Source organism: Cyrtonyx montezumae, unplaced genomic scaffold, assembly GCF_038088225.1.
Source record: "Cyrtonyx montezumae isolate F1298 unplaced genomic scaffold, pur_monq_1.0 scaffold_23, whole genome shotgun sequence".
Taxonomy (NCBI): Eukaryota; Metazoa; Chordata; class Aves; order Galliformes; family Odontophoridae; genus Cyrtonyx; species Cyrtonyx montezumae.
The window spans coordinates 3,001,306-3,026,685 of NW_027071970.1; the positions used below are offsets into that span (position 1 = coordinate 3,001,306).

The window sequence follows — 25,380 nt, forward strand, 5'->3', positions numbered from 1 at the left end:
CTTTGTATTCACCTGTCTGTTCCCAAACTTTGTTTAATATGGCTCCAGGGCTCTGAACTGGTAATTTCTAGTGTAAATGATGTGGTTTTTATTGGCAATGCTTTTGATCTTAAAATCATGCAGTTCCCAGGGAGAAAACATCCACCTCTGAGATTGTGGCCACTGCAGAGAGAAAAAGGGCTCTTACTGCTGCACTAGGGATGGGACATGGGAACAGTGCTGAGAGTGAGAGGTGTAGGTTCTGCTGCTACTGAAGCTGTATTACATTCCTTTGGTGCTAGGTGTGAAGCTCCAGAGCAGAAGCAGAAATTACCACTGGGAACCCTGAAGAAGGACTCAAAATCACAGGAGGAGAAACAGAAACAGCTGTCAGAGAAAATCCGCCAGCAGCAAGAAAAACTAGAAGCACTGCAGGTAAACCTGGAGGTCCCCCACTAATCACAGCAGGTTTTGAGGGACCTGGTGTAAGCAGATGGTGCTGAGTAATGGCCCCTGATACTGTGTGTGCTGCATGGCATTCAGTGGGTGGGATGGTTTCAACTTCCTGCTAGGGAGATGGGAGTTGACTGCTGGTGTCCTGATCTTCAGGGACAGCAGAAAATGCCACCTTTACAATTACTCATCCTTGAAACTGCAAAGCTGATTGCTAGGCTGAGTTCGTGTTGCTTTTAAAGGAAAAATCCCTGGGTTTTCTTTTTCTAATAGAAAACCGTGCCTGTTCGGTCTCAAGCTGACTTAAAGAAGCTGCCTCTGGAAGTGACCACACGGCCTACAGGGGAGGTAATTGGGGTACCACTGCAGGATGCTCTGCTGTGCTGCCCTTAGCTCAGCATGACTTTTCTGTCTGTTCTCTCTATATACCTTGATTTGTTCTGGAACACACAGTCAGTGACTCGAACTCAGCGCCCGCGATCTCCTCCCTTACCTGATGTCATCAAGAATGCTCCCAGCAGACCACCATCACTTACACCCTCCTCCAAGTCCATCAGTCAGGTGAAAAAGAGTTCTTCAACTTGGACAAGTATTAGCACTCCTAGATTGGCAACCATTCTCTCCAAGGAAGAGGCCAGCACTTCCAAGACACGCCACGATGCTGTGACAGCTGGAAAGTCTAACTGCACTTCAAGAACTCCTGCCAAACCAACCACACCAACAAAACCATCCTCTGCTGTCCCACAGAGCCCCAAAAGCCTACATGAGACACCCAACTCCAAAACTGCCAAGGTGTCAACATCAAAGAAATCTGCTGCTGTCAAATCACCACAGGTGAGACTCAATGGGATGGTGTACAGTTAACAGACGAATAGTTAACAGAATAAGCAGTTCAGGTAGTATGGTGGTCAGGATGTATAAGGAGAAAGATAGTCATGGTGGAAGGGAATAGTTGAAAATAGAGGGAATGATCAGCTGTGTCCCAAGCTTGCAGTGAAAAAACTCCATAGGGAGTGATCTCCAGAAAGAGATCCTTCTCTAGTGGCAGTCAGCCCTTAAATGAGGTGTAGGAGAGATGGAGCCAGGCGCCACCCCTTCTGTCACTGCCTTCACCTGTGCTCCTGACTCAGTGCTCACCTCAGGTGATCAATCAGTGGTTCAGGCCCTGATTCAGCAGTTCCTGTACAGATGGAAACCATCAGCTCTTTACCTGCTGCTCTGCACAGCCTGTGTTGCTGTGTCACACCACAAAAAAATAACACAGCAAGAGGGTTGAGGGCTCTGTTATCAGATGGCACCCTCTAAAACCTTGAATAGTGAAGTTGCTGAGCTGGTGGGGCTCTTTTCTTCTTTATTTTAATTTTTCTTGTTCTTAATTTTTCTTGTTCTTAATTTTTACATACTTGGTGAATAGATTTTGTCTGATGGCATTACCTGAGTTACAGCTGGAGCCTGTTTGCTTCCTTCAGGCCTCCACCCCCCGGAAGAGGACAGTACACACTACCGAGGAGATATCTGAGGAGGAAGTGGAGTGCAAGAAGGAGAGGGCAAAACGAGGGAAATTTGTAGGAGTGAAAGAGGAGAAGAAGGATCCCAATGAGGTGGTGGTAGAGGTGAGAGTGCACGGGACTCTGCAGCAGAGGGTGTTTGTCAAAGTGTTTGCACTTCTGTCGGCAGACACCTAATCTGACCTCGCTTTGCTTGTAGCTCACAGACAGTGCAGGGGAAGAAGATGCAGCAGAACTGAAGAAAGCTCAGAAAGGTGAGAAATGAACTTGTGATATAGTGAGAAAGAGCTGTTTTACAGAGTTAGATTCGCTGGTCAGGTGTGTCATTTCATTAATGAGCTTTCTAAAGAAGAGGGGCTGAGAGACCTCTAGCAAAGGTGCTGTTGCAACTTCTGCCAGACCAGTTAATTTCTGCATCTTTTCCCAAGGCACTGAATGGAAAGTGACCCAGTGGGAACCCATAGGAAGTAGTCCTAGTCTAATATGAGCCTGAACAACAGCCCAGAGTGCAGCAGTCATTTCCTTGCTCTGTGGCAGGGATGTTTTTATGGTTCACATACCGTTTGAAGTAGCATGGTTTTAGGTTGGCTCCCTGTGACTGTCTTCTCTAAAGATGAAGCAGAACGTGCTCTCCAGCATCTGAATATTTGCCAACATCTTTACTGCCTCCTTCCTTTCAGATAAAGGGCTGCACGTGGAAGTCCGTGTGAACAAGGAGTGGTTCACAGGCCGTGTCACAGCTGTGGAAATGGGCAAGCATGCTGTACGCTGGAAGGTGAAATTTGATTATGTTCCTACAGACACCACACCAAGAGATCGCTGGTAACTATCTTCAGCTACTGGATTTTGGAGGCTTGTTGTGCTTTCAAGAGGAAGACTCTGGTTTATTTACATAGATACTGAAGAGAGAAATATGTTGCTGCCCTGTCAGGGAGCATGTGTGCACTCAGGACTGTCCAGCTGCTTTGCAAAGAGTGACACAACAAACTCAGTACAGTCTGCTCATCACTAGAATGTGATGCTCCTGTGGAGGCAGCTGTTGTGTAATCTAGAGGTCTCAGTGCATACAGACAGATTCTCTTGGAGCTGTTAAGTGTTTCAGGTATTGCTAATGTAGACAAATATATCTGATTTTCCTTTTATTTTATTTTCCCCATCTCAGGGTAGAGAAGGGTAGTGAGGATGTGAGATTGATGAAGCCTCCCTCTCCAGAGTGCCAGATCCCAGACACACAGCAGGAAGAGGAGGTTGTTGTGGCTGAACCTTCTACCTCAGAATGTGTCAGAATTGAACCAGACACTACAGGTCCAAGCAGTGGCCAAGAAACAGTAGATTTACTAGTCCAAATCCTTCGGTGAGTTCACCCTTCTCCTTGTGAGCTGCTGCAGCAGGATGGCTTTAGTTTTTCAAACTCCAACTCTGGCTTTGGTTTTTCTTTCCTGCATAGGAATTGTTTGCGATACTTCTTGCCTCCAAATTTTCCTGTTTCCAAGAAGGAGTTGAGTTCCATGAGTTCAGAAGGGTTGCTGGCATTTCCCCTGGTGAGTTGAATACATCTAGAAAAATAAAAATGTGTTTATTGGGATTTCCCCTGTTCTTATGGCAAGCCTGCATCTGCTGGTTGCAGGATTGTGCACCTGAAAAGCTGACTTGTGTCCTGAGCAGACTAGTGTAGCTGAGGGGAAAAGAATGAGAGCTCGTGAATGGTGCCTCAGGTCTTCTGTTACCATACATCTGTGTGGGAAAGCTGTTGGCTGCTACTGCCTGAAGTTCTTGTCCATTGATATTAAGTTTTTAACAAGAGAGGCCAGGTCAGAGATGTGTAGAAGTGGATCATAGGTGCATCTGTTCATTTCCCCCCGACCTTTAAGTCCTGCTTACAAAGAGACAATCTGAAAAGTAAGAGGGAGCGTGGAAGCCAACCCCCTTGTACTTCTCCAGATGACCAGGCTCACAGAGATGGAGCAGAATTTCAAGATTCACAGCCCACCAGTGATTCACCTTAAGGCTCTTGGTTGAGCAAGGAACATATGGGATTCTGCATAGGGGTCAGTATCCAGATTTCCTTCATGTATGTACTAAAGCTGAGAACACATGCTGAAACTCTCTCCAAGTCCTTAACCAGCAGGACAGCTGAAACGTGTTTGTCATGAGTCAGTGCTTCTGTGAGCTGCAGCACTGTGTTCAGGAAATACTTGATAGGCTTTGAGGGCTTTTTATTCCACCGGAGTTTGAATGACTGGAAGGAGGCCCCCACAGAACAGCACTGTGGGTTTCCTTCCCTAACCTGGAGGCATGTGTTCTCTGAACAGTATCAGAAGTGGTGGGACTAAACCAACAGGGATGAAGCCTTCTCTGCTTGAACAGTCTGTCCTTCCTTTGGTGGCTGAGGCTGCACCTCTGTCTGTGTGCTGGTACTGGAAAATGGGGGTTCTGTGGCTCGTCTCTTCTCTCACACACTGCCAAACCACAGCATCCTTAATCTGAATTCAGTTTGCTTTTGTTGCATTTCTGGTCTTTGGGAAGGTGAAAACCTGTGGGATTTTCTGTGCTTCACCCTGTAGGCAAATAAGGTTTGTAAATGTGAGCGTGGCAAGGAATGCAGCTGGGGAGTTGGTGGGTCCTGCTGGTAGCTGGGGTCTCCTTCACTCTTAGTGCTTCTTCTGATGTGCCATCCGTTGTTGTTCTTATCTTCCACAGAAAGATTATTTCAAACAGTATGAGATGGGTCTGCAGAACCTGTGCAATTCATATCAGACACGTGCTGATGCCCGGGCCAAAGCCTGCGAAGAAAACCTCCGCAGCACTGAGAGAAAGCTGAAGGAAACAGAGGAGAAACTGCAGAAGCTGAGGACGAACATTGTGGCTTTGCTGCAGAAAGTGCAGGAGGTGTGTGAACCAGGCTGGGCACTGCAGGGGTTAGTCCAGAATTGAGTTGTTTGGCTCTTTCTCAGTGTGGTGCCACTTGGGTCCAGAGCAGCAGTGTGCTGCTGTCACTGCCCACCTTCAGGCAGGGTGTGTGCTGCTGGACGAAGGAGGGCTTCCGTTCTTTCCATTCTTGCCCTTCTCTTCAGGGTTCACTTTTGCACTGATATTTCTTGCTCTTTTCGTTTCAGGACATTGACATTAATACAGACGATGAGCTGGATGCGTACATCGAGGACTTGATCACAAAAGGAGACTGAATGGCCCTGTTACACACCCTCAGGAAGCACAGGAGAGCTGGCTGCTTCGATGGAGGTGTGGATTCCTGCAGTGGATGAGAGAAGGGAGTCTGTAGGCAGAGCTGCCATCATTTTGGTGTACGGATTGTTGTGACCAAAAGGCATCTGTGCTTTTGGCAGGAGAGTTTTTAACGTTATCATTCTTTGGATTTCTTTCTTCCTTTTGTTTATAAATATTTATTTTTTAAATAAATGGGAACTGTGCCTGGTGTGATGGGAGGTTATAGAGAAGTAAAAGGGTGGGTCCCCTTTTTGCACCTGAGGTGTATGTTCAACCTGGAAGACCAGAACGTCATGCCTGGCAAGTTGTCTCATAAGAATCTGGCAGGAAGTTAAAACCAGGTCTTAAACAGTGGGAGAGGAGGAGAGATCCGAGCAGTCTGTGTGAGCACGAGTGGAGGGGGTGGCAGCTTGAGGGCTCTCAGAGCTGAGTGTGGGGGCAGGGAGCAGGTTTGGCTGTGCTGTTGCTAAACGTGGGGTCTCATGGTACTGACAGTACGGAGGACGAGGCTCCTTCTTTTAGGAGAGGCTGGCTGCTCGTGTGAGTTGTAATGACCAGAGGAAGAAAGCTGGAGTTCTTGTTCTTTCCTAGCAGCCACAGCACGTTATTGCTGCTGTTTCTTGGAGACATCATTGCAACAGCAGCAGAGCCCCTTAACCAGCTGAAAATAAAGCGATCCCGTGTTGTTGTCACTCCCTCAGCTTTGTGTTGCTGTGATGCACTTGCTGTTCCAGGTAATTCTGATTGAAGCACTGGAATGTGGAGCCCCAAACTGCTCACTGTAGTCTGGCCCCTGGCTCAGCAACAAGGAGTTTCCCTGGTGCTCTAAGCTGGAGGCTGCTCTGCAGCTCCTTGCAGACCACTCCTTGATGTGGTTTGAGTTCATTGGCCTCTTCTGGGACAAGGTGAGCACGAACTCCGTGCTCAGAAACCTCTAAGCTGACTGCTTAGTGAGTGGCAGCGTGACCGAGACGTGCCCACCTCCAGCAACACCAAATGAATGCTCCTTTCCTTTGTAGGCTGAATGTGTGATAGATGTTGCAAGGGGGGGGGGGGAACAGTTCAGAGTATACATCTGTGACTAGACCACTCTACGTTCTGCATATCAATAAAATAAAAAGCAGAAGAGAGAGGGAAGGTTGGTTCATTTACCTGCATTCCAGGTCCTTGTGGCAGCGCGCAGTCTGAGGCTGACTGCTTTCCTTCAGTGGAAGAAATGAGGGTAAGGAGAATCCTTCCAGCCCTGGACACTGGGGCGGAGGGGCAGCGTGCCTTAAAAGCAGGAGCAGGCTCCACCAGCTCCTCGAGCTCCTCCCGTGTGTTGGAGGTGGTAATGGGGATCACACACTGGTGCTCAGGTGAAGATGTTCCCTCCGTGTCAAAGTGAGAAGAAATCTCTGTCCCCTGGAGTTCTGTTCATCTGTGCAGCTGTCCCCATCACCTCCAGCTCTAAGGAAAAGGAAGCCAAGAACTCTCAGGTGCTACTGAAACCCTTCTCAACCCCTTCCTGCTACTTCTTTGCCTTCATTTCAATCTCAGGGTTTGCAGCAGTTCCAGTCTTAGGGTTTTCTATGACCACGCTTACTGGACCCACGTACAGCATTAGGTTTTTGCTAATGCCTTTAAAAAATAGGAACGGGGTGACGTCTGGAGGTCACCTCAGGCAGCTGCTCATGTTACCACAGCTGGGCACTGCTTCCTCAGTTGCTCCCAGCTGAGTTTCTCATACAGAAACACCTAGAACCACCTCCCTTTAATCAGACCAACGTCATACCCATAATTTGCCATCTCCTTGGGACATCGTTCCCGCAGCCATCGCATCACAGTGAAAACTCTTAACAACCATGGGATGGGTTGAGTTGGAAGGGATGGGTTGAGTTGGAAGGGACCACTAAAGCCATCTGATCCAACTGTGCTGCACTGAACGGGGACACGCAGAGCTCAGAGCCCCATCCCAGTGGGTGTCTGCGGGAACGGGCCATCCACAAAGTGGCAAATACATGTAATTTAATAATGAAGCAAAAAAAAATAAATGCTTAAACGTTTGGGTCTTGCTGTGGTTATTGTTCCTGGATAACTTTCCTGCTTTTCACTTGGTGTGTTGTGTAGTGTGGAACGAGGCCAGAGCTCGTGGCAATGGGGCCCTCTGTGAGTGAGGGACGTGGTCCTGCGCCCACAGCTCCCCTGTGGCTTTGGAGGGCTGCGCATTGCTCCTGTGTATCTGCTGTGCCGCTATTGGAGCAGCATGCTCTGGCTACAGCTGGGGCAGCAGCTCTGTCCAGGCCTGGGCTGCTCAGCCCCCCCGGGCTGTGCTGTGGGGCTGAGTGAAGCTGCAGCCCAGCTGCCGTGGGGGCTCGTGAAGTGCTGCATTGTGTGCGTGGGGGCTGCGGGCACCTGGGAATGCAGGCACGTGCAGAGGTGCCGGCCTCGTGCTGCCGTGTCTCCAGGGCAACACCTTGGGGCAGGGGAGGAATGCCCAGCGCTGCAGGGCAGCCACAGCCTGACCCTGGCTTTGTTGGCTCGGCGCTGTCTGTTTGGAGGCCTTCCTTTTCCTGCCAGCTGCCTGGAAGCGGCTGCATCACCGTGAAAGGCTCTGCTGGTCGAGAGAAGGGACCCACTGAGCCCTGTGCCAAGGCACCGTGAGGGGCACAGTGGGCCCTTGTCCCTGTGCTGGGAGCAGCTGGCAGCTTCCCACCGCTGCCACGGGCTCCTGGCAGCAGCAGCAGCATCCTCAGCCCCACAGCAGCACGGTGCTTGGCCTGGCTGCGGGAGCTGTCGTGCCACAGCTGCTCATCCCAGTGCACCCCTGGCTGTCCTTGGGGTTCTGTATGCCCTCATTCTGGAGGGCTGCGTTGCCCCCTGACCCTCTCCCCAGCTCTGCCGGCCTTGTGCGAGCCACTGCCCCACCATAGCTGAGCCAGGGGACAAGCAGCGTGGGGCCCAACAGCACAGGCAGGGTCAGTATGCCACTGCCAAAGCCATCCCAAAGCTCCACATCTGTCCGAGCCTGAGCAATGGGAGCAGATTTGGAAGCTGGAGGCAGTGCCCAGGTGTGAAGTAGCGGAGCAGGAATCCTGGGAGGACCCCAAGCTGTCCCAGCTCCTTCTCCCAACACAGAGGTTGGCACCGTGGGGCAGCAGGGAAGGGACCTCTCAGCTCGGAGCACAGCTAGGGTGAGGGCAGAGCCTGCAGGGTCACCCATGCCTATGCAGGACATGGCCTTGGGGCTGGCAGCTGCCAAGTGCTTTCCACGCAGGGATGCCTTCCCTCTCTCTCCCCCAGCCCTCCACCCCAGTGCACATGGGAGCAGGGCCAGCTCCATCATCACCCCCTCTGCCGGGGGGCTGGCAGCTCGCCCCTCATGCCCACAGCTGCAGGGATGTGGCTCTGGGTCTGGTTGGAGCTCACATCCCAGGGCACAGCAGCCCCACACCGCGGCTGGCTGGGTGGCAGGAGAGCGGGACAGATCTGGAGATGTGACCTGCTACGGTTAAGGCAAGGAGGAGCTGCAGGAGGGCTCCAGGTGACCGCGCAGGGCTGGGCTTGGCACGCTGTGGCCGCAGCCATGGCTGCGGGTGCTGGGACAGAACAAGGACCCCATTGGATTTGCAGAGCCAGGCTCGGAGTAGGGCTCACCCGTCCATTTATGAAAGCAGAAGCACAGCCCTCGGACCACCAGCAACCATCCGGCCCCAGGACAGGGCTGCCCTGTGCCACCGGGCTCACAGCAGCCCCACGCTTATATCTGAGCAGGGTAACTCCTGCCGGGCGCACGCTCTCCGAAGCCCGGTGCTGCCTGGCTCAGCTCAGCGCGGATCCCTCCGATCCGGACGGGGTTCTCAGCCCGGGTCACAGCGTCAGACCGCACCTCGGGCAGCACTGCCCCGAGAGAGGGGGGGGAAGAGCACCGTGCCCACGTCCTCGCCCCTCCCCGAGCGGACGTCTCGAGGAGCGGGGACGGCAGCAGCCGTCGGGGCCGCGGTACCCCCGGTTCCGGCCGCCCCTCTCCCCTCGGGACCCCCGGACGAAGAAGGGAGCGGGCTCCGAAGGGCGGCGAGGCCGTTTATTGGGAGGGGTGGGGGCCGCTACACCTTGGTGCCCCCCGAGGACGGCAGCTCGGAGCGCTGCGTCGGCGCGCTCGGCGTGGAGGAGGCGGCGGGGGGGGGTCGGGATCCGCGCAGCCCCAGCAGCGCGCGGCACTGCGCGCGGAAGCGGCCGTCGAGGAAGGCGTAGAGCAGCGGGTTGAGGCAGCTGTTGAGGTAGGCGAGGCACGTGGCGTAGGGGTGCAGGCGGGAGATGAGGCCGAGCAGCGCGCACGGCAGCTCCAGCAAGCCGACGGCGGCCAGCACGAAGAGGCTCTTGAGCAGGTGGAAAGGCAGCCAGCAGCCGGCGAACACCCCGACCAGCGCCGCGATCAGCCGCAGCAGCCTCCTCCTCGCCGCCGCTTCCGCTCCCCGCGGCCGCAGGTGGCGGCGGACGGCTCTCCCCACGCAGCAGTAGCACACGGCCATGAGCAGCAGCGGAGCGGCGAAGCCCAGCGCGGTGCTGCCCAGGCTGAGCGCCGCCGCCGCCCGCTCCGCCCCTCCCAGGCGCAGATCGCACAGCGTGCGGTTCCGCGCGTCCCTCCGCGCCTCGCGGAGCAGCAGCGCGGGCAGAGCGGCCGCGGCCGCCGCCGCCCAAAGAGCCGCGAGCGGAGCGCCGAGCGTGGGGCGGCGGACGCGCGTGGCCGCGGCGCGGGGCGGCGGAGGGGCGGAGCGGAGCACGGCGCGGTAGCGCTCGGCGCTCAGCCCCCCCAGGCAGAAGGCGGACGCGAACATGTTGAGCAGCACCACGTAGCTGCTGAGCTTGCAGAGGGCCGCGCCGAACGGCCAGTGGAAGCGCAGCGCGGTGTAGGCGGCCCACAGAGGCAGCGTGGCCACGAAGGCGAGGTCGGCCAGAGCCAGGTTGCCGATGTAGGCGTCTGCGGAGCGCCGCTTGGCTTTGGGGCCGCGCCACACCGTTAGCAGCACCAGGGCGTTGCCCGCCAGCCCCAGCACGAAGACCAGAGCGTAGAGCGCCGGCAGCAGCGAGAACGACGCTTCCCAGTCCGCCTGCCAGGCGCACGCCGTCCCGTTGCCGCCCTCCTCCTCCTCCTCCTCCGCGTCCCCGTAGTAGTAATCCGCCTCCGCGTACTCCATCGCCCCGCGCGGACCCCGCGCTCCGCGGCGCCGCTATTAAGGGGTCCGCGCCGCCCCGAGGGGGCGGAGAGCGATGGGGGCGGCTCCGGGGGGGAAAAGGGTGGGGTGGGTACCCGAAAGTGCGGCCCCGACGGATGGGGCGGATGTGCACGGGATGCGGGAGCGGAGGGAGAGAGGGGGATGCGGGGATGCTGTAGGGATGCAGTAAGGATGAAGGCAGGGAAGTAGCAGGGGTGCGGCAGGGATGCAGTAGGGATGTAGGCAGGAACGGAGCAGGGATGCTGCTGCAGGGATACTGTAGGGATGCAGGCAGAGATGCAGCAGTGCAAAAGCTTTGTGCTGAGCACAGCGGGACAGCAGAGCTGTCTGAGCAGCACTCTGGGCACAGTGACACCCCACCCCACCTTGCACCAAGCAGTCCCGTTGTGCAGCCATGCCAGAGGTGAGTGGGACCTGCAGGTGTCAGGGAAGAAAGCGAAACAACCCCCATAGCATTGTGGCCGAGGTGTCCGGATGCAAATTCTCTGTCACCTGAGCTCATTTCCTACAGCTCACTCTCTGTTTCATCAGGGCCCGTTTTGTTTTTTCCCCTCTCTCAGACAAGAGCAGCCTTGTCCTTTCTGCAGGACCCTATTTGCCTGCATTCTCTGTTTCTCTTCCGAAAGCATTCTCCGTTTTCTCGGCCCGTTTGTGAGGCACCGAGGCTGCAGCTGGTGCAGCGGGGCGGGCTGTGTCCCTGGCACTTGCAGAAGCATTCACAGGAGGTGCCACTTCCCATCCGCCCCTCCACACATTTCATCTGTGGCTGCTTTTTTTTTCCAGCAGCAGCTGCACCTCCACCCAACTTTCCATAGAGGCTCTTCAGTCCTTCCTTTTCCCCGAGACCGCTGCCCTACAATAGACAGAAGATGAACGAGGAGGCTTTTCTCCCATTTCTCGTATCCCTGAATTCGCAGCTGCTCCGTTTCTCCAGGAGTCAGATGCACGCAGCCTCAAATGCTTATCAAGTGGTATCTCACGCACTCCCGGCCCTGGGGGGCATCGAGGATTTACCTCCCACTTCGCCAGGGAGAGCAATCCCGTTGGGAACGGGGAGAAGGAGCCCTGCAGATCCAGGCAGGGCAGTGCCAGGGGGAGCGGTCGGCCCTGTTGCTGGTGGGCAAAGCAGAGGAAACCCGCTCCTTTCCCAGGGCAGGTGCAGCAGTTAGGGGCAGGTTTGTCAGCTCCGTAAGCAAATGTGCAGGAGGGCAGTTAAAACCCGAGGGCGTTTCCCCGTGAAGATAATGAGGGCGGTTTGCAGATCGTGAGAGCAAAAGGAAAACGCTGTTAATGTTGTTCTTGGTTTGTAAGCCAGCTATTGCCTGCAGGTGAAAGGCACCACGCAGAGGAAGGGCAGCACTGAGAGTCTCCCGCATCCCCAGGGTTTTGGGGAGGAAAGAAAGGCACTGAGTGTTACCTTACCTTCCTACTATAAGTGGGGTGGTATTGCCCAATGGTTTGAGGGGATTTGACGGGGCCAGCTCTCCGTTTTGACCCCAAGCAGGTGGGGTTTCTCCCAGGGTCAGGGATGGGGGCAGGGGGCAGATGGAGCAGCACAGTGATGGGGATCCCACCAGGATGCCGATGTGCCGTGGGTTCTCATGGTTTCAGCGCTCTCTAGAGGCACGGAGCTGCAGCAAAGAGGGCACTGTGATTATTGTGGCATATTTAACGACAGGAAAGCGTGGAGCTACGGGTGTTGATCCTGAATAGGTTCCTTTGCAGCCATTCATTTCAGCGTTGCCTTTGATTGTTGCTCGAGGAACAGAAAATATCCAGGAAGCTTTGTGTGAACAAAGCTTAAAGCAGTATGTAGTGGTGTAGGAACCCAGTAAGGCTGAGGGGAATGGGCTCACGCTGTGCCAGGGGAGGTTCGGGTGGGACAGCAGGGAAAATTTCTTCCCTGAAACAGCGGTCAGGTGCTGGGATGGGCTGCGATGCCCTCTGTGCAGCTCAGGACGTGTCCTGGGGGGGGATGGGGGTGCAGAGCCCTGGGCCTCCCTCACAGCTGCGGCCTACAGCCAGTGCCGTCCTGCAGGGCCCAGGCCGTGCCGTCCACAGCCGGGCCGGGAGCCGGCCTCGGGCTGAGAGCGAGGAGAAAGTGAGAGGAAAGATGTCACTGAAGCCGTTCGCCTACCCACTGCCTGAAACCAGGTTTCTCCACGCAGGCAGAGTTGTGTATAAGTTTAAAATCTGCTACGGCAACTTGCAGGGGTAAGGACGCTGAAGGGACACGTGCCAAGGGTTCATGGCGGGGGGTGTTCCTTATGCTGTTGGGGTATCTCCCTCTCAAGGCTCCCTTCCCACTGCTGCTTTGTGTCAAACCCTTGGGAGAAACCTGCTGTTTTGGACCAGCAGCGTGTGTCTCCTGTGGGGAAATACACGGGGAGCACTTCTTTGATAAACAGCCTCTCTGTTTGTGTAAGAAGGCATGGGAGCAGCAAGCCTGAGAAATGAGAGGGAAGGGGACTGTAGTGCTGATGTCCAGGGAACAGAAAGGAAAACAGCCCTTGGGTGTACAGAGGAGCTCCATTTGGAGAGTTGTGGGAGTCGTGACTGTGTGGTGAGGCGATAGTAACTGGAAAAGCAACTGAGACAAAGGGTGCTGGTCAGACTGGTCAGATGGGGAAGGTGTGAAACAAGGATGATGAGCATTACAAGGTGAAAACATTACTCCCCTGAGGGCATTGCCTTGGAGGGATCTGCTTGTCCAGAACCTGCACCAACTCACTCAAGGAATTTTGGAGCTTTTAGTTTGAGAGAGGATTCAGAATCCTGGAGGCTGTGGGCTACCACAGCCACAGCAGTTTGAGGCGTTCTGGCAAAAAAGAAAGCCCAAACAAAACAAAACAAAACAAAACCCCGCTCTGCTTTAAGAATAGCTGTCAAAACTGGGTGGTTTTAGATGGGGTTCTGCAAAGGATATGTTCTGTAGATCTCAAACTTGGTCTGAAGCTTTATACTTTGCTGCTATCAACTTCTGATGGAATGTTGGTGTTCTTAAATATTAATAAAAAATAGGCATAGCCAGAGGCTTTCTAGCTGTTAGCATCATCTGTCTCCCTTCAGGCATGACACCCTTCAAGGCTGTGAGCATCAGTGGGCAGCAGTCCGAGGGCAGTGCCCTCAGAAGCACTGTGCCGTGATCTTCCTCTTGTCTTCAAAAGCAGAACCCATTTACAGCTGTTCCTTGCTTTAAATTTGGAGCATTTCTGATCTCTTATCTCTTGTATCCCCACACACACTGCAAATGGGCAGAAAATTCAAAATAATCAATCCCAGATATTTTTAAGAACAACATTTCAAGGTTTAATCTGCTTGCTAATTATTTTCTCACCGCAGCGAGAGAGCGTTCCTTGTCTGTGATGTTCTGTTGTCGTTTAAACACTGTCAAAGAATGTAATCCTTCCCATTCCCCCTTCCTTTCCCAGTGGGACTAACTCTGTGTCTGTTTTCTCAGTGCTCCTGAACTCAACGCTGAATGTGCTGTCAAGGAGTTAGAGGTAGGATGTGAAGCAGTTTCTGTCAGTATCTTTCTGTGGTGCAGTTCAGGTGATATGGAAGGAGTGGGGAGAAGGATAAGCAAAGCTGGATGTATATATCTAGAACATCCTTTTCCACAGTTCATGCACTGTGAAGTGATTTTGATTTTTTTTCAATGCCTGAGTACTGAGCTCCACAGTAGGATTGTGGATATATTGTTAATATTATCTCCTCGTTTCCTCTTTTTTTTTTTTTTTCTTTTTTGGTCTTTCCAGGAAGCAATTCGAGTCATCCTTGGAAATCTTGATAATTTACATCCATTTTCTACAGACCACTTCACCATCTTTCCATGTATCCTTTCCTGCTCATGAAAGAAAAGATTCCATGAATTGTGTATGTTGGGCATTGCTTAATTCAGCATTCATATTCAGTGCTTTGTAGTTCTTTAGCTACTTTCAGCTTCACAATTCTACATGAACTGAGGACCCACCTCAGCTGGTGCCTTCAGCAAAGAGTTGATTTGAAAAGAGTGTTCTGCAGTGTTTTTACATCAATAACCCTCTGCTTCAAGTCAGATTTAGACAAAGAAAATCACAGAATGGCTGAGGTCAGAAGGGACCTTACAGACCATCTGCTTCCAAAAATGAAAGCACATATCCTAAGTCACAGTAAGCCCACAATGGCAAGCATGGCTCGTACATTGTTTTAAAAAGGGAATGAAATGAGAAATGTTCCTTATGGACTCAGCAACTTTGTCCCACTGGCAGGGAAGACTACAACAGCTTTCAAAAGCAGTGCTGTGTTCCTAAGCCTTAACACCATTCTCAGATTTGAGTAAATGGGAGAGAGTATCCAGAATGAGATTCAAACACAATAATGTTCATCTCGTGCCTTATCCCTACATCTGCACCATGTATCTCGAGCTGAACTCATTTCAGCAAGGTTTGTCTCTGGGTAAGTCTGTATGGTCATGCTGGGGAAATTTCCAGAACAAGGAAGTGTTCATAGGTTTTTGTGGTTGTTTTTTTTTTCAGTTCCAGTGCATCATATCCAAATTCTGTCCTGTTCTGAGGAAATAGGGTGCAAAGCAAAAATGTACTTTTAAGTTGGTTGAAGAAACTCCAGTGTGAATAGTCACCACATTCTGTTGTACTTCTATTACAGGTAGAGAAGTGAGGAGCAGCACTTCTGAGCCTGTAAGTTGTGTGTGTGTGTGTGTGTGTGTGTTCTGAGCTACAGTCCAAACAGTGAAGAAGCATAACACACAGAGACCTTCCAGACTACAGCCAAAAATAGCTCAAGATAGGCAATGCTGAAGTTCTACAGTTTCCAGTTATCAGTCAGGTTATTTCAATTGGATTCTCACCTCAAACCATTCAAGACAAATGAAATCTTTCTGTTCATTCCAATGGGCTTTGAATCAAGTCCCACCCCAGGGCCTGGGAGTCCTGCTGCTTCCAGTTGTGTGTGCTTTCTACAAGTCAGAACTGACCTGTCAGATGTGCTCAATGCAAGAATCTGTATGAAATCAATATCACGGATTAATTAAGTTGTTTTCTGAGTACTGTATATGTCACAGGCAGCAAAGTTAATCTTGTTTGGAAAGTTTCTGTTTAATGAGAAATTAGGTTTGTTTTCAACATGGGTATGGGCCTGGAGATGTAGTTAGTCAGTGATGTCCTGTCCAAATTCTCAAAAAGAAGTCCTACAACCTCTGTTAGCAATACACTCCTGCTCAGATTAAGGCACTCCTCTAAGGACAGGGCAGTTACAACGTCTTGGAAAGCACCATTTTTTGCTTAACACTGTTGAGCATGTTTCACTGGATGGGTTACTGTCTCTTTGAATAAAGAAGTTAGCATTTTATTCACAAATCTTTTTTTTTTGTTTGTTTTCATGGTGTAAATGTGAACAACTGTACTAAATGTAAGTATATATTCATTCTGATTTCTGCCACAGAATGGAAGAGTCGTAATCGAACGTTACCAATGCAAAGTTTGCAATGTTTTGAAGGTCAAGAGAAAAAGTGAGATACCAGGAAGTACTGAAATGGAGGAAACAGTGAAGAGGAGAAGAGTTGAAGGTCGAGCAGAGACCTCATACCCAAAGTTATGTACTGACAGGTCAGTCGACCACAAAATATTCTCCTAGGCCATACAGAAATATTGTTCATATGCCACTGACCTTCCACATTCACCATGACTGTGAAATCCTTTTCTCTATTGTTCTTCCTTTGCTTCCACTGAGCTTTTCCTAATTTTGGATTTGTTTTTGGAAATGTGTGCATATTTTCTTTCTGCTTTAATGAAAATTAGAAATGTGAGTGCAAATAGATATTTAGGGTACATATTTTGTTGGCTAGAGGTACTAAAAGCCTGAAATAAAATAAAATGCATATAGTAGCCATAGACATGGTTGCTTCCCTTCTGTAATTTTTTTCTGTAAACTCAATTCTTATTTATTTCACTTATTTTTAGACCTGGAGCCGAGAGCGTTCACCGTATGATTAAAGTGGAGGGTGGATTTAAAAAGGTAAGCTACGGAATATTCAGAAGGACAGGGCAGTATTTATTTTGTCCTACGCTCTCAAGGTGGCAAGCATAAAATGCCTTTGGGTAGGTTTTTTCCCTTTTCATTTGCATCTGTGATTGATAGAGACATTTTTGATCGCTGCTCATCAAAATGAGTCAGCCAGCTGTCAGATCAGAATGGCTGCAGTCCAGCCTGCACATCTTCCTCTTACCAAGGGCACTGGTAGAAAACAAAAGAGAGAACTGACAGCTGATCAGTGTGTCACTGAAGTAACTTTCCTACCTGACAATCCTCTGAGGCTGAACTGTAAAGATCTCAGGCCATCTACACTGAATATTTTCACAAACCTGAGCTCAGTACAAGAGATGCACGCCTGAGGAGTACATCCATTCTGATATTATCTTCTCTCTATGTCAGAGTTCTTCTTTTCTCTTTTAAATAAGCATGTGTGCAGATTTTGCTGTCTGTGGTCCTTTGTGTTTCTGACATCCTGGCTCAGTCCTGCTCTGACACTTCTCACTTCTGTCCTTGACCTGCTCCTCTATTTCCTACTATGGTTTAGCAGAGGGCTGTACTGTCACTGCCTATTTCCCACATTGTCTGTTTATGTTATTTAAAATCTTTGTCTATACCATCCCATCTATTATACTTCTATTAGATAATAAATTAAAGTCAGTGAATCACAGCTTTACTTTATATCTGTGAACGTTCTGGGGAGGGAAAGTAGGAATATCTTACTGAAGAAAGTCCAAACAAACACAGAGCAAGAAAGTTTGCTTCCTTAAAAGTAAAACAAAACTCTTCTGCAGGATATAATTCCACAGTGTTTAACACAGTGTTTGAGTTGCTTTTTCTTTCAGAATTATTCCAAAGAAATTCAGAGTGAGCATAGTCCAGCATCCCTCACCGTGCGCTGTAACCAGGAGAGTTTGTGTGAGTAAGGAATCCCTTATTTCATACACGGGGCATTCAGCTCAGCTGTATCCAATTAAGAACTACAAAGTTTACATTTTCCTTGATTTTCCATTAAAAATTGTGTGTGTTGTTTTCCAGCGTGTGAGATTAGGAATTAGGACCACTGTAAAGCAGTAGGCCACAAATGATTTTGGCTGAGATTCTCATCCAGCGTGACAAATTCCCAGCCACACAGACAGGCTTTGTAGCTCTTTCAGGACTGGGCTGTGAGATGGGAACTCATTTCATTGTGTGTATCTACTGCAATTGCTTTCAACTCGCCAGGTGCCACGTCAGTCCGTGCTTGCACTTATCACTTTCAGGGCCTGCCACTTGGACAGGGAGCATGGAGACAGCGAGTTCGTATTCCTGTCCTTGCTCCTGTTTCTTACAGGGAAACGTGTGGAATATGACATGGAACAAAGAGCAGAAAGAAGTCAGCATGAAGCTGAAATGCAGCAAGCAGGCCAAATCACAGCCAGAGGAACTGTGGAGCCAAAACGAGGAGGTCTCTCAGAGTTCTGGAGAAGGTACTGACAGTGCAGCTGCAAGCAGTGCCCACTTAAAGCTGCCTCCGAGTGCAGCATTTGTTTTCCACTAGGACCACCTGTCCTCTTATTTCCTGAATTTTTAAGAACTATTTCTTCTAGTGGTGGGTACAGGTTGTTCACATAAAACATGGCAGAGCAGAGAGGGGATACTCCAGCAAATATTGCATGAGCTGGCCTGGGTGGGAGAGTATGGGTAGCAGGGATTAAATGCCACGTGAGTTAATTCTTTCACATCAGCCTCCTGTGCTGCTCTGTGTCCCTTCTGTGTCTGAGACTGATTCTGGCAGTTCAGGTGGTTCTGCACTGCCTTGAAGAGTACCACACATCCTTCCTGTGGTGGTTAAGCCAAGGTCCTCCACGGGAAAGAAACATTCCCTTGTGGTTTCTTATTGTGGGAAGGTGTGTGTTCCCAGTGGTTTTTGTAGATGTGTCTGGGAAAACAATCCCAGCAGAGAGGTACTGACCTCAATCACTACCTTATCTCAGACAAAGAGCTCCACCTACACCTGGACTGCTTGAAGTCTTTAATGCCCCTCCCTGGGACAGATCTTCAGTCCCATTAAGGGGTCCCTTAAAATCCCCATCCATCACAACGCAGGGCAGTCCCATTAACAACTGGACCAGGATGCTGCGAGTTATCCTTTGTGTTTCCTCTCCACTTTTCCACCTCCCTCCGACCACGCAGTGCTGGGAGCTGTGCCACCCTGTAAACCCACACTTCTCAGAGGAGCATCCCTTGCATAACGTTGTTTGTTTCCTCAGGATACTTTCTCCACTGCAGCACCTTTTCGGTGGGAAGCACTGAACCCATCGTCGTGGAGAGGTCCACTTCTACCGCGAGCATCAGGTCGTGCTGTTTCTCCTGTGCTTCAGCTTTTCTCATCGTTTGCCTCGGCTGTTAAACGCTCCGTGTTCAGGTTTATGTGTTCACGTGTTGCATGCTGAACGTGCTGCCTCAGAAGCAGAACGTCCCCTTCGCAGCCTCGAGTTTTTCGGCTGTCCGTTTTGAAACCCGTTCTTTGAGCTCCTAATAAAGGACCCTTTATGCACAGGGTGTTGATGTGGGGCAGGGGCCGCGTTTGGAGGAGGGGGCTCAGGGCGGCACCGCGCGCACGTGGCGCGGCAGCCCCCGCCCCCTCTGCCCCCGGAAGTCCCGCCCCTTCCGCTCGGGGGCGCTCCCGGTTTCCGCCATGGCGCCGCCGAAGGGACGTGGGGAGCGGCGCCGGGGAGCGCCGGTAAGGGAACGCGGGGAGGGGCGTGGGGGGGCGACCCCATCCCGTGGGCCCCTTCCCGTTTTGTCCCGGCCCCTCTGTGCCCGGGGCTCGGAACCGGCGTGCGCTGTCCCCGTGTCCCCACGTGTGCGCGTCCCGAACGCCCCCGGTCCCCGCGTGCTGCTGGTGTCCCCGGGCCCGGGCTGTCGGTGCCCGCTGTCACGGCAGCCCCGCTGTGCCCTGGCGTCCCCGTGACACCGCGTCCCCGCACCGTCGCTGTCCCCAGCCCCCCGTGCCCGCGCTGCCCGCCTTCCCCACTGCCGAGGACGAGGACGATGCCGCCGCCGAGGACACGCAGGCCATGGTGCGGGCGCAGAACAAGAAGAAGAAATCCGGAGGCTTCCAGTCCATGGGTACGTGTGGGGTGGGGTCCCCCCCTCCTGCAGAGCCCCTCACCGCCCGCATCCCCGCACTGTTCGTGTCCCCACAGGCCTGAGCTACCCCGTCTTCAAGGGCGTGATGAAGAAGGGCTACAAAGTGCCCACGCCCATCCAGAGGAAGGTGAGGCCCCGGGGAGTGGGGGCTGTGCCGTGTGCCCCCATTGGGTGCTGACAGGGGGGCTGTGTCCCCCAGGCCATCCCGGTGATCCTGCGTGGCCGTGACGTGGTGGCGATGGCGAGGACGGGCAGTGGGAAGACGGCCTGCTTCCTCCTGCCCATGTTCGAGCGGCTGAAGGCACCCAGCCCATCAGGAGCACGCGCCCTCATCCTCTCTCCCACGCGTGAACTGGCCCTGCAGACCCTCAAGTTCACCAGAGAGGTACCGGGGCGGGCGGGCACCGCTCGGGCTTGGAATCCCAATGTTGAACCTCACTTTAACGTCCCCGTTTCCCTTCCTGCACTGCAGCTGGGCAAGTTCACAGGCTTGAAGACCGCTCTTGTGCTCGGAGGAGATAAGTAAGTGCTCTGCCCCCACGTCCTTAAAGCAGCCCCAGGTCTGCCCAACCTCGGTGGGAGGTGGGCTGAGCTGTCCCCTGCCCTCTCACAGGATGGAGGATCAGTTTGCTGCGCTGCACGAGAACCCCGACATGTGAGTGTGGGTGCAGGGCAGGGACTTGATGGGGACATGGCCACCAAGGTCGGGTTTGGGATGGTGTGGGGAGACCAAAAGCAGCTCAGTGTCACTATCTGTGTGCCTCACAGAATCATCGCCACCCCTGGGCGCCTGATGCATGTGGCAGTGGAGATGAACCTGAAGCTGCAGAGTGTGGAGTACGTGGTGTTTGACGAGGCTGACAGGTCAGTGTGCTTGGAGCAGGTGAGGGTGGGAGCAGGGGGACCTTGGCTGCCATATCCTGTGTCCTGCGTGCTCTCCCCGCAGGCTCTTTGAGATGGGCTTTGCAGAGCAGCTCCAGGAGATCCTCGCTCGGCTGCCGGGCAGCCACCAGACCGTCCTCTTCTCAGCCACACTGCCCAAGCTGCTCGTTGAGTTTGCTCGTGCTGGTGAGAAGCGTGGGGCAGACGGGTTGGGTTGGGACAGATTCCAGGGCTTGGTGATCCTATACTGGTGGCAGTGATCTGTTGGGGGCACTTCCCCCAGTCCCACAGCTGTGCTAATCACAGGAGGAACAGAGCTGGATTAGGCTGAGTAGGTATCCCCAGGCTAAGAGCTAGAGCTGGTCCCAGCACTGTGTCCTTCTTGCCACCATGTCCCACAGGTCTCACTGAACCAATTCTGATACGTCTGGATGTGGAGTCAAAGCTCAGTGAGCAACTCAAGGTGAGCTCTGTGCCTCTCCCTGCAGCATCAGGTGCCCCCATGCCTAAAGTCACCCCGTGGTGATTGGAGACTCCTGAGGAGTGACCAGCCCGGAGGGGAGTGGGCACTGCAAGGTGTCCCCGGGGGCCCAGAAGGGCTGAGCCCTGCCCTCCCTTTGCAGCTGGCTTTCTTCCATGTGCGTGGAGATGACAAACCAGCTGTGCTGCTCCACCTGCTCCGCAGTGTGGTGAAGCCCCAGGATCAGACAGTTGTCTTTGTGGCCACGAAGCACCACACAGAGTATCTCAAGGAGGTAAGCAGCACCTGGAGCACCCGGTGTTCGGGGTCTGGGTGGGCACTCTGGGGGCTCAGCACCTTGGGGACCCTTTCCCTGGGATGGAGGGACATTTCCAAGTGGGATCTGAGCTCTCTTCTCCTGTCTGCAGCTCCTCACTTCCCAGGGCATCTGCTGCACCCACATCTACAGCTCTCTGGACCAGACTGCCCGCAAGATCAACATTGCCAAGTTTGCCCATGGCAAGTGCCCGGTGCTGCTGGTGACAGACGTGGCTGCCCGCGGGCTCGACATCCCCATGCTGGACAACGTCATCAACTACAGCTTCCCTGCCAAGTCCAAGCTGTTCCTGCACCGTGTCGGTGGGTGCCACCTGGGGGTTCCTCAGGGTGATGGGGACAGGGAAGGCGTGAGTAGGCTGACCCTTGGGGTCCTGGAGTACCAGCAGGTCCCGGGTCAGGGGCTGGCTCTGGTTTCCCACCCCACTGCTCATGCTAGGTCGCGTGGCCCGGGCTGGCCGCAGTGGCACTGCCTACTCGCTGGTGGCTCCTGACGAGATGCCCTACATCTTTGACCTCCACCTCTTCCTGGGGCGCCCGCTCATCTTCGCCGGTGCCCAGGAGATGCCTGCAGGTGAGCAGGGACCCAGATATCGAGGTGGCTGCGCATCCTTTGGGGTTTTTCCTCGGATTCTGTGATCTCGTGCCCAGCAGAAGGCTCTCGCACCCTCTTAGAGGGGTGATGCCCTCTTGCTCCCAGGGTGGGTGGCAGAGAGCTGACGCGTTGTCCCTGGTGCTGCAGATGCAGACGGGGTCCTGGGTCGTGTCCCGCAGAGCTTGGTGGATGATGAGGAGTGCCTGCTGCTGACGGACCACCAGGGCTCACTGGAGCTGCAGAGCCTGCGCCGCGTGGCCGACAATGCCCAGAAGCAGTACCTGCGCTCCCGGCCCCTCCCCTCCCCTGAGTCCATCAAGAGGGTGAAGGAGATGGACACGGCTCAGCTGGGCATCCACCCGCTCTTCAGTGCGTGCCCGGGGGCACCGTGGGAGGGGACCCCTCTCCCCTGTGCATGAGCTGATCCCTCTGTGCTCCCCAGGTGCTCACTTTGAAGACACCGAGCTGGAGAGGCTGAAGTTGGTGGACAGCATTAAAGCCTACAAGTCCAAGGCGGTGAGCTGGGGGCTGGAAAGCAGAGGAATGGGAGGGATGGGAAAAGAGGGAAGTTCCCATAGAATCACAGGGGTTGCAAAGGACCTCTAAAGCCCCCCAAGTCATCACCTGCTCCTCACTGTTCCCACTAAACCACGCCCTCCTGGGGCTTGCTCTCTCTGGGCACAGACCATCTTTGAGATCAACGCCACAGCACGCACGTTGGCCAGCAGCATCATGCGCTCCAAGCGGCGGCACGACCGCGTGCTCATCGAGAAGTTCCAGCGTGGGCAGGAGGAGAAGCGGGCAGCAGCTCTCAGGGAACAGGGGCTGCGTCCAGCCAGGCCTGAGGAGGAGGAAGGAGAGGAGGAAAACCTCCAGGTAACGGGGCTGGGAGAGGGCTGTGTGTTGGCTTAGGGGTGGGAACCGGGCCCCCAGCCCCTCTGTGTCCCCCCCTCCAGGAGGTGTTCTCCACCGTGGTGGGACGAAAGCGCAAACGGAGCCGGGCTGCAGAAGATGGTGCCAAGAAAAAGCCGCAGCCAGCAGCACAGAGGGACGAGGACTTCTACATCCCATATCGGCCCAAGGACTTTGAGAGCGAGCGGGGGTGAGTGGGGAGCGCTCCCCCCACCCTCCTATCGCAGCCCGGGCCGCTCTCATTGCCCCCCCGTGTCCTCTGTCCAGGCTGAGTGTGGGCGGTGAGGGCAGTGCCTTCGAGCAGCAGGCAGCTGGGGCTGTGCTGGATCTCATGGGCGATGAAAGCCACAGCCTGAACAGGAGCAAGCAGCTGCTGAAGTGGTGAGTGGGGTGTGGACGCAGCAGGGATGTTGCTCTCCCCTCAGAGCCAGTGACTTGCTGCGCGTTGGGCAGCGTCGGGTGGGACTGGGATGCCCAGTGTGAGGAGGAGGGAGGTGGTCTGTGATTCACCCTTGTTCCCTCTTTCCCAGGGACCGCAAGAAGAAGCGTTTTGTGGGGCAGACGGGGCAGGAGGAGAAGAAGAAAGTGCGGACGGAGAGCGGGCGCTACGTCAGTAGCTCCTACAAGACCAACCTGTATCCTGCTCATTCACTGTGCTGGGGGAGGGCCTGCAGCTTTGGGGACAGAGCAGGGCGCTCCGCCTGGTGTTAGAGGGAGATGGGGCGGGGGGCTGAGCGATAGGAAGTGCTGTGCCTTCCCCTTAACCCGCCGCAGCTACGAGAAGTGGAAGCAGAAACACAAGGTTGACGAGCGAGACGATGATGAGGACAAGCAGGGAGGGCGGGAGCAGGTCAGAGGGAAGCACAGACGTGGGCACGGTGAGTAGCGCAGCCAGCTCCGCTCCCCGTTACCTCGGAGACCTCCAGGCGTGGTCTGACACCCACCCGTGACCGTGCGTGTCCCGCAGCCCCTCGGCAGCCCCGGGGCAAGGTGCGCTCGGAGCTGAAGAACAAGCAGCAGATCCTGAAGCAGCGCAAGGCGGCGGCCAAGCAGCGCTTCCTGCAGCGCGGCGGCCTCAGGCGCCTGAAGGCGCGCAACCGGCAGCGCGTGCGCGAGCTGCAGCAGATGGCTTTCGGCCGCGGGGCCACCAAGAAGGGACAGCTCCGCAAGAAGGTGTAGGGGGTGGCCTGGCCGAGGACGCAGTAAATAGCTACTGGTTGGGTTTTGGATGCTGCCTTGCTTTCTCGCATCTCGTGCCTGGGGTAACTCCTAAAAGAACGCGGTAGTGCGGGGACGTGGGTTATATTTTGGTGGGAAAAGGCTTTCTAGGTACCAGCACTCAGCAGCAGCTGCTCTACGTCTGTCCATCCGGGTGCCTTGCAGGAGTGCAGGCCCAGGCTCTGTCCCGAGGCGTTATCCCTCATCCTTCCCTGGACTTGCTGAGGAATGATTTCCGTGCTCCCCTGTATCCAACATCCACCTATTCCTGGATGGGAGGCATGGGGACAGCCCTGCGATGCTGTGGGCGTGTGGCAGTGGTAGCAGGCACATGAGGGCACGGTCCCAGCTCGGCACAGATGGATGGCAGCCAGGTCCTGCATGCAGAGCAGCACCTGGGGCCCTCTGTTATCACAGGGCCAACCACATCACCCCCTGGCTGCAGGACCACGCTTACCACATCCAGCTGTGCCTCTGTGTCCTCCAGGGCCACATCCTTGGGGACCTGCAGCCTCGTGGCAGTGAGCTGGAAGAGGCTGAGCACTGCCATCCTGATCTGCCCCAGCAGCAGCAGCATCTCACTGCCGGGCCCAGATCGACTCCTAGAGACAGCAAATCGCACAGGGCTGCAGGCAGTCCCATCCCGCAGCCCCGTGCCCTGGGGGTCCTGCAGCCCTCACCCCGTTCAGCGTGCACAGCAGGCAGCCTCCAGGAGCTCACGGAGCTGGAGCAGCTCATTCCCACTCGTGAGCTCACTGTCAGCCTCCTCACAGCACTGCTGCCGGCACTGTGCCAGGTGCTCCATCTGGCACCCGAAGTCCTGAGTGGCCGTGGGGTGCCCACAGCCCAGGGGACGGGGACACAGAATCGTGGGAGTGGGGGAGGGGTCTCTGGAGATGTCCCATCCCAACCCCTCCCTGCAGTCAGGTCACACAGAAAAGCATCCAGGTCGAACCCCACGAACAACCCCTGCTCTTAGGGAAACCACAGCACTATTGCAGCCCGCAGTGGGACGGCGGGGGCACTCAGTGGAGCCGCAGCTTGTCCTGGAAGGCCCTGCTCAAGTGCTGCTCCAGACCCAGGGCCACCTCAGGGGCCATATCCGGAGCCCGTGCTGCACCGGGGGGAGCGGAGCAGCCGTGGCAGGGCAGCCGCGATGGGGGAGGCACACAGTGCTGTTGCCAGGGGCAGCACCGGGGAAAGCTTTCCTCCCCGCAGCCCTGAGCGTCACCCACGAGGGTGGGAGCAGCCCTGGGGATCAGGCTCCCCGGGACACATCCCCTCCCCTCCGTGCTCTCCACCCTCTGCCCCCCCCAGCTCCCTCCCTCAGTGTACATACACTGCTCCTCTCCCTGTGCTCCTGTCCCCCCCTCTGTCATGCACTCAGATCCCCTCCATTCCGTAGGTGTGCTCCGTTCACCCCTGCAGAGC

At 54.3% G+C, this 25,380-nt stretch overlaps 4 protein-coding genes across 7 annotated transcripts in view; 3 read left to right on the forward strand and 1 right to left on the reverse strand.

Moving 5' to 3' along the window:
- MORC2 (MORC family CW-type zinc finger 2) overlaps nucleotides 1-5,378 on the forward strand; it is a 33,868-nt gene extending 28,490 nt beyond the window's left edge. For 2 of the 4 annotated variants that reach the window (XM_065738820.1, XM_065738822.1), the window contains 10 exons: nucleotides 282-414; nucleotides 706-780; nucleotides 886-1,266; nucleotides 1,902-2,045; nucleotides 2,140-2,194; nucleotides 2,621-2,762; nucleotides 3,103-3,294; nucleotides 3,388-3,481; nucleotides 4,641-4,829; nucleotides 5,057-5,378. In XM_065738820.1, coding sequence (XP_065594892.1) covers nucleotides 282-414; nucleotides 706-780; nucleotides 886-1,266; nucleotides 1,902-2,045; nucleotides 2,140-2,194; nucleotides 2,621-2,762; nucleotides 3,103-3,294; nucleotides 3,388-3,481; nucleotides 4,641-4,829; nucleotides 5,057-5,125 — 1,474 coding nt within the window. In that variant the 3' untranslated portion in view covers nucleotides 5,126-5,378. Of the gene's footprint in view, nucleotides 1-281; nucleotides 415-705; nucleotides 781-885; nucleotides 1,267-1,901; nucleotides 2,046-2,139; nucleotides 2,195-2,620; nucleotides 2,763-3,102; nucleotides 3,295-3,387; nucleotides 3,482-3,881; nucleotides 3,989-4,640; nucleotides 4,830-5,056 lie in introns of those variants that run through there. The other 2 variants (XM_065738821.1, XM_065738823.1) reach the window with 2 other exon arrangements.
- Nucleotides 5,379-9,225: 3,847 nt separating this feature from the next.
- On the reverse strand, nucleotides 9,226-10,345 carry LOC136050034 (apelin receptor A-like). Its single transcript, XM_065738650.1, has one exon. It carries the CDS (start codon nucleotides 10,340-10,342, stop codon nucleotides 9,251-9,253), a length of 1,092 nt encoding a protein of 363 aa, XP_065594722.1. The 5' UTR covers nucleotides 10,343-10,345; the 3' UTR covers nucleotides 9,226-9,250.
- Nucleotides 10,346-12,494: 2,149 nt separating this feature from the next.
- MAJIN (membrane anchored junction protein) lies at nucleotides 12,495-18,730 on the forward strand. The gene is made up of 10 exons (XM_065738651.1): nucleotides 12,495-12,595; nucleotides 13,842-13,884; nucleotides 14,140-14,215; nucleotides 14,693-14,818; nucleotides 15,029-15,060; nucleotides 15,878-15,987; nucleotides 16,342-16,396; nucleotides 17,257-17,329; nucleotides 17,745-17,880; nucleotides 18,664-18,730. The coding sequence occupies exons 1-10, from the start codon at nucleotides 12,495-12,497 to the stop codon at nucleotides 18,704-18,706; spliced, it is 795 nt and encodes a 264-aa protein (XP_065594723.1). The 3' UTR covers nucleotides 18,707-18,730.
- Nucleotides 18,731-19,091: 361 nt separating this feature from the next.
- Nucleotides 19,092-23,972, forward strand: DDX54 (DEAD-box helicase 54). The gene is made up of 20 exons (XM_065738713.1): nucleotides 19,092-19,136; nucleotides 19,399-19,525; nucleotides 19,603-19,673; nucleotides 19,746-19,931; nucleotides 20,019-20,068; nucleotides 20,160-20,201; nucleotides 20,315-20,410; nucleotides 20,493-20,614; nucleotides 20,830-20,891; nucleotides 21,052-21,183; nucleotides 21,317-21,527; nucleotides 21,664-21,798; nucleotides 21,967-22,188; nucleotides 22,262-22,335; nucleotides 22,504-22,695; nucleotides 22,776-22,921; nucleotides 22,999-23,112; nucleotides 23,262-23,366; nucleotides 23,506-23,609; nucleotides 23,699-23,972. Exons 1-20 carry the CDS (start codon nucleotides 19,092-19,094, stop codon nucleotides 23,908-23,910), a joined length of 2,448 nt encoding a protein of 815 aa, XP_065594785.1. The 3' UTR covers nucleotides 23,911-23,972.
- The last annotated feature ends 1,408 nt before the right edge of the window (nucleotides 23,973-25,380 follow it).

Coding starts and splice junctions, on each gene's coding strand:
- MAJIN (XM_065738651.1), top strand. CDS start 12,495: ATGTCACTGAAGCCGTTCGCCTACCCACTGCCTGAAACCAGGTTTCTC. Junction 12,596..13,841: donor TGCTACGGCAACTTGCAGGG/GTAAGGACGCTG, acceptor CTGTTTTCTCAG/TGCTCCTGAACTCAACGCTG. Junction 16,397..17,256: donor TGGAGGGTGGATTTAAAAAG/GTAAGCTACGGA, acceptor TTTTTCTTTCAG/AATTATTCCAAAGAAATTCA.
- DDX54 (XM_065738713.1), top strand. CDS start 19,092: ATGGCGCCGCCGAAGGGACGTGGGGAGCGGCGCCGGGGAGCGCCG. Junction 19,137..19,398: donor AGCGGCGCCGGGGAGCGCCG/GTAAGGGAACGC, acceptor CGCTGTCCCCAG/CCCCCCGTGCCCGCGCTGCC. Junction 19,932..20,018: donor CCCTCAAGTTCACCAGAGAG/GTACCGGGGCGG, acceptor CCTGCACTGCAG/CTGGGCAAGTTCACAGGCTT.
- LOC136050034 (XM_065738650.1), bottom strand. CDS start 10,342: ATGGAGTACGCGGAGGCGGATTACTACTACGGGGACGCGGAGGAGGAG.